The sequence below is a fragment of the Oncorhynchus gorbuscha genome, linkage group LG23 (genome assembly GCF_021184085.1).
Source record: "Oncorhynchus gorbuscha isolate QuinsamMale2020 ecotype Even-year linkage group LG23, OgorEven_v1.0, whole genome shotgun sequence".
In the NCBI taxonomy this organism is placed as follows: Eukaryota; Metazoa; Chordata; class Actinopteri; order Salmoniformes; family Salmonidae; genus Oncorhynchus; species Oncorhynchus gorbuscha.
Window position 1 is genome coordinate 30,634,632 of NC_060195.1, and position 17,906 is coordinate 30,652,537.

General features: G+C 45.0%; 1 protein-coding gene across 20 annotated transcripts in view; it reads right to left on the minus strand.

Annotated features, from left to right (window-relative positions):
- LOC124011172 (protocadherin gamma-C5-like) overlaps positions 1 to 17,906 on the minus strand; it is a 217,742-nt gene that overhangs the window by 49,241 nt on the left and 150,595 nt on the right. For 2 of the 20 annotated variants that reach the window (XM_046324275.1, XM_046324276.1), the window contains exon 1: positions 8,451 to 10,992. The exons of 15 other annotated variants lie outside the window; for them this stretch is intronic. In XM_046324275.1, coding sequence (XP_046180231.1) covers positions 8,451 to 10,829 — 2,379 coding nt within the window. In that variant the 5' untranslated portion in view covers positions 10,830 to 10,992. Of the gene's footprint in view, positions 1 to 5,462; positions 8,338 to 8,450; positions 10,993 to 11,619; positions 14,145 to 14,731; positions 17,271 to 17,906 lie in introns of those variants that run through there. 3 more of the 20 variants (XM_046324273.1, XM_046324272.1, XM_046324261.1) reach the window with 3 other exon arrangements.

Here is a 17,906-nt window from a genome sequence, read left to right on the forward strand (position 1 = left end):
ACAAAATGGCTGCAGTGAGTCTATCCAGCCTGACAGATCAGAACATCGTCACACACCACCGCCCACATGCCCTGACCTCAGGACTATCACCTAGTGTGTGTGTGTGTGTGTGTGTGTGTGTGTGTGTGTGTGTGTGTGTGTGTGTGTGTGTGTGTGTGTGTGTGTGTGTGTGTGTGTGTGTGTGTGTGTGTGTGTGTGTGTGTGTGTGTGTGTGTGTGTGTGTGTGTGTGTGTGTGTGTGTGTGTGCCCAGTTCCCTGCACATTGCTCAAAGGGTCAGGCCAGGCCAGGTGAATACTCATAATGCCAATGACTGCTTTGAGCACCTGAGACTCAGTGTTCAGAGGACATCTGCCTCATCATCAGAGCCAAAACTGCCTCTCTTCAGGCCTGCACACTGAATGCACGTACACAACATGGCCCCATTTTCATTCAAATTATTGTCCATTGAATGTAGAGAGGCAAAGGAACCTTTGGCTGTAGACTATTGAGACAGCCTGGGACTGTAAGACGGTGCCCCTTGGCCTGTAGGATTGAAGGCCTGTAGGATTGAAGGGCTGTAGGATTGAAGGGCTGTAGGACACTGCAGGGAAACAGGACATTCTCACTACCAGGCCAGAGAAAACAGAACATCAGATCACCACAGCTGAGAGCCTGAGGGTTTACTGTCATGAATTGAAATAGACTGAGGGTAACGATGATAAGACTCGGGGGTACATGTCAGTAGAAGCAGAGTTGCCTCCCTCCATCCTCAAAACCATGAACTGAGATGACAGCATACTGTTGGAGTGACTCCACAAGGAAGGATGATTAAAGAAAATGTACACGACATGTTCTCGCTTCTCTGTACTTACATCAGATCACACACAGTCACTACACAGACTTATGGATAGAGCTGACAAACTGTGAGTGTGGTCTCAACTCCCCTCAGCAGAATATTTGAGTGTGTGCAGGAGTGTGAGAGAGAGGATAAAGTCACTAACAAATCATCCAGACATCCCTGATATCTAATCAAGGATCTTAATGGGGCAGGGGGAGAAGAGGAATCATATATGTGAGAATCAGAACTTCTAACCCCACTTTCCAAAAGGCTAGATAAGAAGCAAGCACGCACACACGCACACACGAACCCACGCATGCACAGCACACACACGAACCCACGCATACACAGCACACACACGAACCCACGCATACACAGCACACACACGAACACACGCATGCACAGCACACACACGAACCCACGCATACACAGCACACACACGAACACACGCATGCACAGCACACACATGAACACACGCATGCACAGCACACACATGAACACACGCATGCACAGCACACACACGCACACAGCTCAATGCATCCTGATCACCATACACAGCAACCATGCTCAAATACTGCTCAAAGTCCAATGTTAATCTTCAGACAGAGCAACACACTGTAGAGAAACAGCTGCTCACCAGATGACTGGGTCAGTGAGGAATGAAGTACAGTATTAACAACAGCTGTGGGAAAGCAGTTTCTTCCCATATCAATGTGGACAGTCACAAGGTCTAGAAACTACAGGGCCTCGGCTCAGGGTGGGATTCAAAATGGCTGCCAAGGCAGGGGACTGCTAAATTCTGCTCCAGAGGACTACAGCCTTGACATATGTCAGCAAACCACTGTTCTACAGTTCAAAGGTCATCCAAGTGGGGATCTGAACCAGAAGCAAGAAGTCATATCCAAGGGTCACCCACACACCATCCACATCTATACACTGGACTGGACCATTCAGGGCTAGACCGAGGGGTGTATGGGTCAGTGGGGTCTGACCCCCACAGAGACACAGTGAGTTCAAGGGTTTATGGTCCATAGTAAAAGCCTTCCTCACTGACAAGCCTGAGAACCAGGGTTTAGTGGTTAAAAAGTGGTTTAAATGGGTAAAACGGACACAGATGTGGGGTGATAATGATGATAGACTTTTTCCAGAGGGACAGAGGTTTCCTCCATAAAACCTCAAGCGTTTTTGTGTCATGTCAGATGTTTACGAGGCATGTGCTACTCATCTACACAGAAACATTCAACACAAACACATACAAAATGCCTGTGCAGTATGTACACAAACAGACAGCCTGCTCTCTATGCCAGGGCCACACTCCATCTACGGACACTGACTGAAACTACACCACCTCCAGCATTAGATACTATGTCCCCCCATACAATAAAGCCAGCATCATGACCACCTTACTAAGAATTTAACAACATTGACATACAATAGGATCACCACGTTGTGAAAAAGAGTGTGACCATCACCTATTTTATGAGGTAACCTATCAGTTGACGGGACACACTCTTTTCACACCACTTCGATACAAAATGATTTTCGTGGCAGGTTAGGAGAGCATTTTCGCTATCCCTAACCCCTTTCCTAATCTTAACCTCAGTCTCCTAACCTGCTATGTTAATTATCCTAACATGCTACGAGAAAGTCCCTTCGGTATCGAAGTGCCATGAAAAGAGTGTTTCCAATCGGTTGGCCTGGTGACTTGCTGTGTGTGGCAGTGGCCTGGTGTGTGGGATTAGTATTATGGGCTGCATGTGAGAGACATATGGAGGGCATTTCCTCCCTGTGTGTGTGTGTTACCCAGTACACATGGAGGCCTGTGGGCAATGGAGCTCTAATGACCCCTTTATGATGTCTGTGGTGAGGGAGGAGAAAGAGGGATCAAGGAGCTCTCCTCAGTGATACAAACAAGATGTCACTATACTAGCATCATATAGAGGAATATAGCAGTTTACTCATCTGTCTCTCACTCTCCTTTTAACACAGTAGTTTACTCATCTGTCTCTCTGTCTCTCTCCTTTCAACACAGTAGTTTACTCATCTGTCTCTCTGTCTCTCTCCTTTTAACACAGTAGTTTACTCATCTGTCTCTCTGTCTCTCTCCTTTCAACACAGTAGTTTACTCATCTGTCTCTCTGTCTCTCTCCTTTTAACACAGTAGTTTACTCATCTGTCTCTCTGTCTCTCTCCTTTCAACACAGTAGTTTACTCATCTGTCTCTCTGTCTCTCTCCTTTCAACACAGTAGTTTACTCATCTGTCTCTCTGTCTCTCTCCTTTTAACACAGTAGTTTACTCATCTGTCTCTCTGTCTCTCTCCTTTTAACACAGTAGTTTACTCATCTGTTCCTCTGTCGCTCTCCTTTCAACACAGTAGTTTACTCATCTGTCTCTCTGTCTCTCCTTTCAACACAGTAGTTTACTCATGTGTCTCTCTGTATCTTTCCTTTCAACACAGTAGTTTACTCATGTGTCTCTCTGTCTCTCTCCTTTCAACACAGTAGTTTACTCATCTGTCCCTCTGTCTCTCTCTCGTTTCAACACAGTAGTTTACTCATCTGTTCCTCTGTCGCTCTCTCGTTTCAACACAGTAGTTTACTCATCTGTCCCTCTGTCTCTCTCTCGTTTCAACACAATAGTTTACTCATCTGTCCCTCTGTCTCTCTCTCGTTTCAACACAGTAGTTTACTCATCTGTCCCTCTGCCTCTCTCTCGTTTCAACACAGTAGTTTACTCATCTGTCCCTCTGCCTCTCTCTCGTTTCAACACAGGAGTCTACTCAACTTTCTCTCTCTGTATCTTTATCACTCTTTCTCTCCTTTCAGCACAAAAACAGTTTGCTCTTATATTTTAAGCTGGATGTCATATACTGTCATTTTCTTTCTCCCTCCCTCTATTTTTCCCTCCCTCTATTTTTCCCTCCCTCTATTTTTCCCTGCATCTTTCTTTCCCTGCATCTTTCTTCCCTGCTTCTATCTTTCCCTGTTTCTATCTTTCCCTGTATCTATCTTTCCCTGTTTCTATCCTTCCCTGTTTCTATCCATCTTTCCCTGCATCTATCTTTCCCTGTTTCTATCTTTCCCTGTATCGAGCCCTGCCTCATTTATATCCACACTCAATTATTTATAGTTATTTATCCATCCCTTTCTACCTTAGAGGTGATGAGGAGCCTATTTCTCTGCAAACACTGCAGCTTGTGGTGCAAAATGGCTGCCGTGCATCACTAACGCAGTGTTGCTGCGCATGAACGGTGGATGAGGCCAGCTACAACACATCTCTTCCCCTCCCCCACACCCTCCCTCTCTCTGGCTCCCTGCTACTGCCTCTCCCCATCCTCATCCTTCTCTCCAACACATTTCCCACCTCTTTCAGTCCGATTCCTCTCTACCACTCCTCAATCTCCTCTCCTCTCTCTCTCTCATCTCTTGCTCTCTGTATGTACATGGTTCAAAGTCAGGAACATACAGTAACAGCAGTTAGAGACAGGAATTTAGGTCGGTGTTAAAAATAGTGCATTGTGTGTGTGTGAGAGAGAAAAAAAAACCCGGCAGGCCCTAGTCCAGTCCAGTCCCGTCTAGTCCAGCCCAGCCTCGTCTAGTCCTGCCCAGTCCAGTCCAGTCAAGCCTTGTCTAGTCCAGTCCAGCCCAGCCCAGCCCAGCCCAGTCCCGTCTAGTCCAGCCCAGTCTCGTCTAGTCCTATCCAGACCAGCCCAGCTTCATCTAGTCCAGCTCAGTCCCGTCTAGTCCAGTCCAGCCCAGTCTCGTCTAGTCCAGCCCAGTCCCGTCTAGTCCAGTCCAGTCTCGTCTAGTCCAGCCCAGCCCAGTCTCGTCTAGTCCAGCCCAGTCTCGTCTAGTCCAGCCCAGCCCAGTCTCATCCAGTCCAGCCCAGTCTCGTCTAGTCCAGCCCAGTCCCGTCTAGTCCAGCCCAGTCTCGTCTAGTCCAGCCCAGTCTCGTCTAGTCCAGCCCAGTCTCATCCAGTCCAGCCCAGTCTCATCCAGTCCAGCCCAGTACAGCCCAGTCTCGTCTAGTCCAGCCCAGTCTCGTCTAGTCCAGCCCAGTCTCATCCAGTCCAGCCCAGTCTCATCCAGTCCAGCCCAGTACAGCCCAGTCTCGTCTAGTCCAGCCCAGTCCCGTCTAGTCCAGCCCAGTCTCGTCTAGTCCAGTCCAGCCCAGTCTCGTCTAGTCCAGTCCAGCCCAGTCTCGTCTCGTCTCGTCCAGCCCAGTCCAGTCTCGTCCAGCCCAGCCCAGTCTCGTCCAGCCCAGCCCAGTCTCGTCCAGCCCAGCCGAGCCCAGTCCAACCCAGCCCAGCCCTTCCTTTGTGATTCTCTATAGCCTTCAGCAGCACTGCTCTCTTTGTCCCTGAATGCATTCCAGAAGATGATTTAATACAGGTTCGCTGCTGTGTTTCACAGGGCAATCTTTGGCAACACTATAACCTATATTAATTACATAGGCATTATTCCAGAATGAGTATATCGGAATGTGATTGCCTGATGACAGGTACATAGAATGTACCACTGCTAAAGCCAAGACAAAGAAGGTGAATGTCAAATTAGTAAGTATTTGCTATGTAAGGCCTAATTACTTGTTCTAGATTGTTACAATGGAATTATATAGGTTACAGTCGATAATGCATGATTACCTGATTGTCTGAATCATCAATGATCAGTTTGTCTCTCTGCGCGTGGGGGAGTGTCTGTGTTCCGTCCAGACTAATGATGCTCTGACTGTCAGGTCTGACGTATTTCATATCACTCTTTCTGGAGTCAGTCGTTCCAGACACATCGTAATTATACACCTGTCTCAGAGTTCCTGTGCCTCCCACGTCTGCGTAAAGGGGCGGGTAGTATGGAATAACTGGGAGATTCCCATTTGATTTATAAAACATTTGCTCCCGTCTCCATCTGTAGCATTTCACTGACAGTATGGCTATGATGGATACGATAAAGAGAAAGGAGACAACAGCTAAAGCCAAGACTAAGTAAAAAGTCAGGTTGTCATTGTACTCCTTGTCGTGCGTAAAGTCAGTGAACTCCGAGAGCACTTCAGGGAAGCTGTCCGCCACCGCCACGTTAACATTGACTGTAGCTGAACGAGAGGGCTGCCCGTTGTCCTCCACTACAACAGTGATCCTTTGTTTCACAGCATCTTTATCAGTGACTTGGCGTACAGTTCTTATTTCTCCATTCTGTAAACCCACTTCAAACAGCGCCCTGTCTGTCGCTTTCTGCAGTTTATACGAGAGCCAGGCATTCTGTCCAGAGTCCACATCAACAGCCACCACTTTAGTGACAAGATATCCCACATCTGCTGAACGAGGCACCATTTCAGACACCAGAGAGTTACTAGTCTGCACTGGATACAGAACCTGCGGCGCGTTGTCGTTCTGGTCCTGAATAATTATTTTCACAGTCACATTGCTACTGAGAGGAGGCGAGCCTCCATCTTGCGCTTTTACGCGAATCTGGAACTGTTTTATTTGCTCATAGTCGAAAGAACGCACAGCAAAAATCTCCCCACTCTCTGCATTTACTGAAATCAACGCAGACGCTGACACTCCATTCACTTGATTATCGCCAAGCAAATATGAAATACGCGCGTTGTTGCCAAAGTCTTTGTCGCTGGCCTTGACTGAAAATATTGACATTCCAGGTAAATTATTCTCAATAACGCAAGCGGCGTATGATTGTCGTGTAAACAGGGGGGCGTTGTCATTCACATCGGATAGTTTCAGTGTTACTGTCTTATTCGTGGAAAAAGATGGCGACCCTTCATCTGTGGCTGTTATTGTTATGTCATATTCAGACACAGTTTCACGGTCCAAAGCCTGGTCTGACACTAAACTGTAGAAATTGGAAGAGGATGACTTTATGCGGAAAGGTAAATCTGGACTCATAGAACACTTCACCTGACCGTTTTTACCTGAGTCTGAATCTTTGATATTGAGCATGGCTATGACCGTCTCCGGGGCAGAGTCCTCGGGAATAGGGTTGGAGAAGGAAATTATGCTAATCACGGGTGCATTGTCGTTCACGTCAGTAATTTCAATAAGCACTTTACTAGTATCTGTTAACCCCCCGTTGTCTGTCGCCTCTACATCCAGTTCATAATGCCTACATTGTTCGAAATCTAACAGACCACTTATGGTAATCTCACCAGTATGGGCGACTATATTGAATAGAACTGAAGCACCCTCTGTATTTTGAGAAAAGGAATACATCACCTCTCCATTTGTTTCCTGGTCTGCATCAGTGGCGCTCACTGTCAAGACAATCGTTCCCTTCGACGCATTTTCTGCCACGACCACCCTATACAGTGACTGGCCAAATACAGGGGCATTGTCGTTTGCATCTAAGACAATAACATTGATTTTGACAGAGCCAGATTTCTGGGGGGTCCCGCCATCATAAGCAGTTAATATGAGTTTATGCTCTTCCTGTTTTTCTCTATCAAGTGCGCTCTGCAGAACCATTTCCACGTATTTCGTTCCATCAGAGCGAGATAGGGGTTTCAATTGAAAATGATCCGTAGGATTTAGTTGGTATGTTTGGAGAGTATTTAGAGCCACATCGGGATCTTTTGCACCGTCGAGTGAAAAGCGAGTCCCAGGAGCCGCAGATTCACTTATTTGGAAATTCATTTCCTTTTTAGCAAAAGCAGGGGCATTGTCGTTAATATCTAATATTTCCACATCAATTCGATAGAGCTCCATCGGATTTTCAACGATGATCTGAAAATGCAGAGAGCAGGGAGATACTTGGCCACACAGCTCCTCTCTGTCTATCCTTTCTTTCACCACAAGCGTTCCCTTATCAACATTCAGACCGATGCACTCACTGCTGTCCTCAGTAAAGATCCGCGCTCGACCAGAATTCAACTTTTTTACATCCAAACCCAGATCCTGTACGATATTCCCCACGAGTGAGCCCTTCGCCATCTCCTCCGGGATGGAATAACGGACCTGGGCGCGCGCTACCCTTGCACCACAGAGACAGACAAACAGCATGACCCATGTATTCCATGTCCATATCCGCGAGCTGGTCCGCCCTGCGCCATGACAACAAAGATCGTCCATCTTCAGACTACTCAGCCTGAGAGAAAAAAAAAACAATACAAAAACGAATGGCTCCACAATAATGAATAGTGCGTCACCAACACGTCCCAACGATTGTGTGGGCTCTTTTAGGAGACTAGTTCTGATTATACAGACGTCGAGTCCTCTGCGCAGCTTGTGACGCAAAGAAGAGAGGGAGGGTCTACTATCTGAGACGTGTATATATACTGACACTAACCAACAGCGGCCCTTAGAGCCCTGAATAGATATTGCACAAATATCTGCACAAATATTAGGTTGCCATAAATTGTCGATGTTTGAGATTCTATTTATGAGGCAGACATGAAATGATCAAATGTGAAATGTCCAAACCACTACAAACGTCATAAACCCAATACCATGCGTTTTGTTTGATACTGTCTTGTTTTAATAGGCTAAGTAAGAAAACGCGGATGAAATGGTAACAGCACATGATATGTATGACCTTGCTTTGAAATAGAACGAGATTTATAACCCAAACTACAGCTCTTGACAACGAAAACCTATATGCTGATGATGTAGCCACTTTGTTCTCACCTGGTTTTCCCCATCGTCATTGATCCGTTTGTCCCTCTGCGCGTGGGGGAGTGTCTGTGTTCCGTCCAGACTAATGATGCTCTGACTGTCAGGTCTGACGTATTTCATATCACTCTTTCTGGAGTCAGTCGTTCCAGACACATCGTAATTATACACCTGTCTCAGAGTTCCTGTGCCTCCCACGTCTGCGTAAAGGGGCGGGTAGTATGGAATAACTGGGAGATTCCCATTGGATTTGTAAAACATTTGCTCGCGTCTCCATCTGTAGCATTTCACTGACAGTATGGCTATGATGGATACGATAAAGAGAAAGGAGACTACAGATAAAGCCAAGACTAAGTAAAAAGTCAGGTTGTCATTGTACTCCTTGTCGTGCGTAAAGTCAGTGAACTCCGAGAGCACTTCAGGGAAGCTGTCCGCCACCGCCACGTTAACATTGACTGTAGCTGAACGAGAGGGCTGCCCGTTGTCCTCCACTACAACAGTGAGCCTTTGTTTCACAGCATCTTTATCATTGACTTGGCGTATAGTTCTTATTTCTCCATTCTGTAAACCCACTTCAAACAGCGCCTTGTCTGTCGCTTTCTGCAGTTTATACGAGAGCCAGGCATTCTGTCCAGAGTCCACATCAACAGCCACCACTTTAGTGACAAGAAATCCCACATCTGCTGAACGAGGCACCATTTCAGCCACCAGAGAGCTGCTAGTCTGGACTGGATACAGAACCTGAGGCGTGTTGTCATTCTGGTCCTGGATCATTATTTTCACAGTGACATTGCTACTGAGAGGAGGAGAGCCTCCATCCTGCGCTTTTACGCGGAACTGGAAATCCTTGATCTGCTCGTAGTCAAAAGAGCGCACTGAATGGACGACTCCATTATCAGCACTAACGGACACATATGAGGCGACGGGCACTCCGTTAACCGATGAGTCCTCCAGTATGTAAGAAACACGGGCATTCTGGTTCCAGTCAGCGTCTCTGGCTTTCACTGTGAATATAGAGAGGCCCGGTGTGTTGTTTTCTATAATGTAGGCCTCATATGAGCTCCTCTCAAAGACAGGCGCGTTGTCATTCACATCTGATATCTGTAAGGTGAGAGTGACGCTGCTGGAGAGCGAGGGCACTCCCTCATCAGAGCACATCACAATGATGTTATATTCAAATGCTCTTTCTCGATCCAAGTCACTGTCAGTTACTAGACTATAGAAGCCAGTGGATGTAGATTTAATGGTAAAGGGCATATTTTGCGTTAAAACACAATTCACCACTCCGTTATTATCAGAGTCTGGGTCGTGGACGCTCATTACAGCTATGACTGTCTGAGAAGGGGAATTTTCTGGTATCGATTTAGAAGTGGACATCATATCAATCAAAGGGCTGTTGTCGTTGACGTCCACAATGTCGACAACTAATTTACTGGAATCAGAAAGACCTCCTTTATCTTTTGCTTCTACATCAATCTGATAATGTTTATCGCTTTCATAGTCGACCTTGCCCATCAATCGCACTTCGCCATTACTCTCGTCTATTTCGAATAGGTCCAAAATACCAAGTGTGCTGCTTGATATAGAATATGTGACTAAACCATTTGATCCATGATCTATGTCGGTGGCTCTAACTGTAGTTAATAAAGTACCCTTCTGTGAGTTCTCTACAACACTCGCCGTATATACTGCCTGCGTAAAAACCGGAGCATTGTCGTTTGCATCCAACACATTGACATGAATCTGCACTGTTCCAGACATCTGAGGGTCTCCTCCATCGAGGGCAGTTAACACTAAAGACATCTGCTCCTGTTTCTCTCGATCTAAAGGCTTCTGTAAAACCATCTCTACCTTTTTGCTACCATCAGTTTGACCATGTAATTTTAGACTGAAATTATCAGTTGGATTAAGGGAGTAGCTTTGGAGTCCATTTGCTCCTATATCAGAATCAAATGCTCTCTCCAGCACAAATTTAGCTCCAGTCACAGCTGACTCACTTATTTCGAATTTCATTGAATCTTTTTGGAAAACAGGCGCATTATCATTGATGTCAATAATCTCAATTGTGACGCGATAAAATTCTATTGGATTCTCCAGAATAATTTGAAAATGCAGTGCGCAAGGCGTTGTCTGTCTGCATAGCGCTTCACGGTCTATTATCTCTTTGATAAGAAGAACTCCCCTGTCTTTATCCAACTCGATGTATTCTGCGCTATTTCCAACGTGTATTCGAGCTTTACCTGATTTCAATCGTTTGATATCTAAACCCAGATCCTGCGCGATGTTACCGATTAAAGAGCCTTTCGCCATTTCCTCGGGAATGGAGTAACTGACCTGCCCGTGTACTGCACTGAGAGAGAGGACCGAGATAAACAACAGTACTTGCCGTGTCATTGTTCTGCCCGAAATTTCCCCCTGCGCCAAGACACAACAAACACCATAGAATCCGTAAAGTAATTTGCTAAATTCCTTCAAATTTATATTCAGAAAATAAATAAAAAATTATGTCAATAATCCGCACCCACGGAACAAAGGAATCGCAGCTCTGTGTCTCTGTGCTTAGTGTTCTCTGTAACCCGGAACGTGCGCTCTGCATTGGGGAGGTACTGCTGCAAATCCGCTCTAAAACTGCAACACACTGACCAACAGCGTCCCTCTGAGTTCAATATACTGAACAACAGATAATTCAAAAATAAACACATTCCAACATATTTGGGAAGGTTTAAGTTTCCAGAGGAATAATATTAGCTCTACCATGCTATACACAACATAAGATATATCAACACATTTAGGACAATTGTAAACGTAGATGCCACAGGATGTTGACAAGTAATCTCAAACAAGACACACGTTGCCTTAACATAGCCTACATCACGACAGAACACACATTTCTAAAATCTGACGTATGGTAGTGTGCTTTCCATACAAATATGCAAATACAGATATAGACTTATGAATGTATTTATTTATGCAAAAACTCATCATGATCTTGACAACGATGATTCACTCTTCGTTCCGTTACAGGTCCTCTGTGAAAAAGCCTGAATTGACCAAATTGGAAAAATGTGTCGAATTTCTGAACATGGAACGTTTCCAAATGTAAAGACTCTGTGTTACACAGTGAAATGCACTACCCATACAAATATATTTTTAGAAGAAAATTAATGATTCAACTATAACAAACCTCTAGTGGAGAGTCTGATTCATCCAGGATGTTATTTTCACTCTGCATCCGCTGCATCGTCCCTGTAGAACTGGGGTCCATTATCAGTACGTTCTGACTACAGGGTCTGACGAACTTACAGTCACTCTTTCTGGAGTCAGTCGTCCTGCACACCTCGTAATTGTACACGTGCTGTAGAGTTCCTGTCCCCAAAGTGTCTGCGTAACGCGGTGGATAATACGGAATAACCGGGAGATTGGAATGATAGAGGACGCGAGACTGTCTCCATCTGTATATTTTCACTGATATAATAACCACTAAACATGTGATGAACAGAAATGAGACTACAGCCAAAGCCAAGACTAAGTAAAAAGTCAGGTTGTCATTGTACTCCTTGTCGTGCGTAAAGTCAGTGAACTCCGAGAGCACTTCAGGGAAGCTGTCCGCCACCGCCACGTTAACATTGACTGTAGCTGAACGAGAGGGCTGCCCGTTGTCCTCCACTACAACAGTGAGCCTTTGTTTCACAGCATCTTTATCAGTGACTTGGCGTACAGTTCTTATTTCTCCATTCTGTAAACCCACTTCAAACAGCGCCCTGTCTGTCGCTTTCTGCAGTTTATACGAGAGCCAGGCATTCTGTCCAGAGTCCACATCAACAGCCACCACTTTAGTGACAAGATATCCCACATCTGCTGAACGAGGCACCATTTCAGCCACCAGAGAGCTGCTAGTCTGGACTGGATACAGAACCTGAGGCGAGTTGTCATTCTGGTCCTGGATCATTATTTTCACAGTCACATTGCTACTGAGAGGAGGAGAGCCTCCATCCTGCGCTTTTACGCGGAACTGGAAATCCTTGATCTGCTCGTAGTCAAAAGAGCGCACTGCATGGATGACTCCACTATCAGCAGTAACGGACACATATGATGAGACAGGCACTCCGTTAACCGAGGAGTCCTCCAGTATGTAAGAAACACGGGCATTCTGGTTCCAGTCAGCGTCTCTGGCTTTCACTGTGAATATAGAGAGGCCCGGTGTGTTGTTCTCTATAATGTAAGCCTCATATGAGCTCCTCTCAAAGACGGGCGCGTTGTCATTCACATCTGATATCTGTAAGGTGAGAGTGACGCTGCTGGAGAGAGCGGGCACTCCCTCATCAGAGCACGTCACAGTGATGTTATATTCAGACGCTCTCTCTCGGTCCAAGCCACTGTCTGTTACTAGACTATAGAATCCATTAGATGCAGATGTAATGGTGAAAGGGATGTTCTCATTTATGCCACAGTTCACTTTACCATTACTCTCAGAATCAGGGTCGTTTACGCTCATCATAGCTATTACTGTGTTAGGACGGGAATCCTCTGGTATTATACCGGATTTGGAAATCAAATTGATTAGAGGACTATTGTCATTCACGTCGCTGACATCAATGATTATTTTACTTGAGTCCGAGAGACCACCATTATCTATGGCTTCTATATCAATCTGATAACTTCTGAACTTTTCATAATCAACTTGTCCATCTAATATCAAATGACCATCTTCATTTATGTGGAATAACGTTGAAAGACGGTTCATGCTATTTGCAATCACGTAAGACACTTCTCCATTTGTGCCTTTATCTGCATCAGACGCACTAACTGTCGTGACAAACGTTCCTTTTTGTGAATCCTCACTTATTGTTGCCTTATACACTGGTTTGGTAAAAACGGGCGCATTGTCGTTTGCATCCAGCACTGTGACGTGTATCTGCATTGTCCCTGATAGCAGAGGCTCCCCTCCATCCAGAGCAGTCAACAACAGAGACATGTGCTCCTGTTTCTCTCGGTCTAGAGGTTTCTGTAAAACCATCTCAACCTTTTTACTCCCATCTGCCTGACTATGCAATTTCAAAACAAAATGATCAGCGTGTTTCAGTGAGTAGCTTTGGAGGCCATTTACACCAATGTCTGGATCCACTGCTTTCTCTAACATAAATTTCGATCCAGTCACAGCTGACTCGCTGATTTCCAAACGTCGCTCAGTCTTTTGAAAAGTGGGAGCGTTGTCGTTTATATCTGTAATCTCTACAGTTACCGGGTATAATTCCATCGGGTTTTCTAAAGTAATCTGAAAATGCAGTGCACAAGGCGTCGTCTGTTCACAAAGCGCTTCACGGTCTATTCTGTCTTTGATGAGGAGAACTCCCCTTTCTTTATTCAGCTCGATGTACTCTGCGCTGTCTCCAGTATAAATACGAGCTTTACCTGATTTCAGTCTTGTTATATCTAAACCCAGATCCTGCGCTATGTTACCGACTAAAGAGCCTTTCGCCATTTCCTCGGGAATGGAGTAACTGACCTGCCCGTGTACTGAACTGAGAGAGAGGACCGAGAAAAACAACAGTACTTGCCGTGTCATTGTTCTGTCCGACATTTTCTCTGGGATATAAAACACCTTACGTTATAATCCGTTAAGAAATCAGTAATATTCCATTTGTTTCAGTGCCCAAAATCAAGAACAAAAGAATCTCAGCTCGGTGTCTCGGTGCTTAGTGTTCTCTGTAACCCGGACTGTGCGCTCTGCGTGCGGCTCTTTCTCTCTCTAATATATCGACATGATGGGGGAGGTACTGCTGCAAAACTGCTCCAAAACTGCAACACACTGACCAACAGCGGCCCTCTGAGTTCATACGTGTAAACTACACACAGCATATTGAAAACACGTGTGCTCTCCAACCATGCGTAAAACCTAAGCATATCCAAACCCCAATATCTTGCAGTAAAACACACTATACGCAAGGTATGATGACAATGACGATGTTCCTTCATAAATGAGCTGTGAAGAACAACACATCAACTGATGCTTATTTGGCTTAAAGGATATAGCTGATGGTTACAATTGGGCCATTACGCACGGTGTGAAATCACAAATCAGTCAGAGGTAAAGGCCATAGGAAACACCTTTCAGAAATTCAAGAGTGAAGCCAACCTTTCAGTGTTGGACAAAAGAAAACATAGGCAACACTTGCAAAATAACTATAGTTAACGTTAAAATAAGAATAAGGCAGTATCAGAATAAGGTCATTGACACCGAAAACGGTGACGTCATAGTTATTCTGAGGGTATGAGAGACGATTTTTCATGCTCACCTGACTGTCTGAATCGTCATTGATCAGCGTGTCCCTCTGCGCGTGGGGGAGTGTCTGTGTTCCGTCCAGACTAATGATGCTCTGACTGTCAGGTCTGACGTATTTCATATCACTCTTTCTGGAGTCAGTCGTTCCACACACATCGTAATTATACACCTGTCTCAGAGTTCCTGTGCCTCCCACGTCTGCGTAAAGGGGCGGGTAGTATGGAATAACTGGGAGATTCCCATTAGATTTGTAAAACATTTGCTCGCGTCTCCATCTGTAGCATTTCACTGACAATATGGCAATGATGGATACGATAAAGAGAAAGGAGACTACAGCTAAAGCCAAGACTAAGTAAAAAGTCAGGTTGTCATTGTACTCCTTGTCGTGCGTAAAGTCAGTGAATTCCGAGAGCACTTCAGGGAAGCTGTCCGCCACCGCCACGTTAACATTGACTGTAGCTGAACGAGAGGGCTGCCCGTTGTCCTCCACTACAACAGTGAGCCTTTGTTTCACAGCATCTTTATCATTGACTTGGCGTATAGTTCTTATTTCTCCATTCTGTAAACCCACTTCAAACAGCGCCCTGTCTGTCGCTTTCTGCAGTTTATACGAGAGCCAGGCATTCTGTCCAGAGTCCACATCAACAGCCACCACTTTAGTGACAAGATAGCCCACATCTGCTGAACGGGGCACCATTTCAGCCACCAGAGAGCTGCTAGTCTGGACTGGATACAGAACCTGAGGCGTGTTGTCGTTCTGGTCCTGGACTAATATTCTAACAGCGACCACTGAACTGAGAGGAGGAGAGCCTCCATCCTGCGCTTTTACACGGAACTGGAAATCCTTGATCTGCTCGTAGTCAAAAGAGCGCACTGCATGGACGACTCCACTATCAGCACTAACGGTCACATATGATGAGATGGGCACTCCGTTAACCGAGGACTCCTCCAGTATGTAAGAAACACGAGCATTCTGGTTCCAGTCAGCGTCTCTGGCTTTCACTGTGAATATAGAGAGGCCCGGTGTGTTGTTTTCTATAATGTAGGCCTCATATGAGCTCCTCTCAAAGACAGGCGCGTTGTCATTCACATCTGATATCTGTAAGGTGAGAGTGACGCTGCTGGAGAGCGAGGGCACTCCCTCATCAGAGCACGTCACAGTGATGTTATACTCAGAGGCTCTCTCTCGGTCCAAGTCACTGTCTGTTACTAGACTGTAAAAGGCGTTGGACATGGATTTAATGGTGAATGGAATGTTTTCATTTATTCCACAGTGTACCTGTCCGTTACTGTCAGAATCTGGGTCGTTAACGCTGATCATGGCTATAACTGTATTCGAGATAGAGTCTTCCGCTATTGAACTAGACTTAGACATTATAATAATAACGGGGCTGTTGTCATTGACGTCAATAACATCTATGATTATTTTACTGGAATCAGAAAGCCCTCCTTCGTCCATTGCTTCGATAAACATTTGAAAATATTTTGCCTTTTCATAATCTATATGACCGATTAGTCTAAATTCACCACTTTCGCTGTCTAACTCAAAGAGATCAGTACTGCTGGACAAAGAATAGCTAACCATGCTATTAGACCCTTTATCCGCATCAGAGGCGCTAACAGTGGCCAATAAGGCTCCTTCAGGTGAATTCTCAACAACCGTTGCTTTGTAAATCTCCTGCGTAAAAACAGGTGCATTGTCGTTTATATCTAACACTGTAACGTGTATCTGCACTGTTCCAGATAGCTGCGGTTCGCCTCCGTCTATAGCTGTTAATACTAAAGATATCTGCTCCTGTTTCTCCCGGTCTAAAGGCTTCTGCAAAACCATCTCTACCTTTTTACTTCCATCGGGTTGATTTTTTAGTTTTAAATGAAAATGATCAATGGGATTAAGAGTGTAGCTCTGGAGACAGTTAAGATCAACGTCAGGATCTATTGCTATCTCCAGCATAAATGTTGCGCCAATCACTGCAGACTCACTGATTTCAAAACGTTTCTCGGTCTTCTTAAAACTAGGAGCATTATCGTTTACATCTGTAATCTCAACAGTTACCCGAAAGAATTCCATGGGGTTTTCTAGAATAATCTGAAAATGCAATGCACAAGGCGTTGTCATTCCGCAGAGAGTTTCACGGTCTATTCTGTCTTTGATGAGGAGAACTCCCCTTTCTTTATTCAGCTCGATGTACTCTGCGTTGTCTCCAGTAAAAATACGAGCTTTACCTGATTTAAGTCTTTTTATATCTAAACCCAGATCCTGCGCTATGTTACCGACTAAAGAGCCTTTCGCCATTTCCTCAGGAATGGAGTAACTAATCTGCCCGTGTACTGAACTGAGAGAGAGGACCGAGATAAACAACAGTACTTGCCGTGTCATTGTTCTGTCCGACATTTTCTTTCCCATATCAAACAAAAAACACGTTACAATCCGTAAAGTACGCCGTGATATTTCATTAGTTTTCACTGTTTAGTGAATAAAAAAAGATTTCGCTAAACTCCACCACCCTGGAACAAAAGAATATCAGCTCTGTGTCTCTGTGCTTAGTGTTCTCTGTAACCCGGACTGTGCGCTCTGCATGCGGCTCTTTCTCTCTCTAATATAGCTGGATGATGGGGGAGGTACTGCTGCAAATCCGCTCTAAAACTACAACACACTGACCAACAGCGTCCCTTTGAGTTCAATCTACTGAACAACAGATGTACTTCAAAAGAAACACCTTCCAACATATTTGGGAAGGTCTGAATCTCCATGGAATAAACACAGCATTATCAGGCTTAACCCAACCCAGTAATGTAGGCTATATAAACACATTTCAGCCAATGTATGTAGGATAAATGTAAACCATGATGCCAGTAGTATGTGGACAATAAATATAAACAAAATACACGTTACGCTAAACTAATCCTCGGGATAGAAAGCAACTTTCTGCAACTATAACCAGCACTATGGTATTACTGTGGATTTTGTAGGATACAGAAAACGTGTTTATACTTATGAATCAAATTTCTAGTACAAACAACGTTTGGTCATCTTTACAAAGGTTAGGCAATATCCCTGTATAATTCACTCTTTACTATGTTACAGGGTCTATTGCAATTACAGCCGCTTTGGAGAGCGGCGCTGTTCACGACTGTGGTGCTGAAATGGCCAAATATCAGTGAAATTCAGAGCATGTCTGACCATG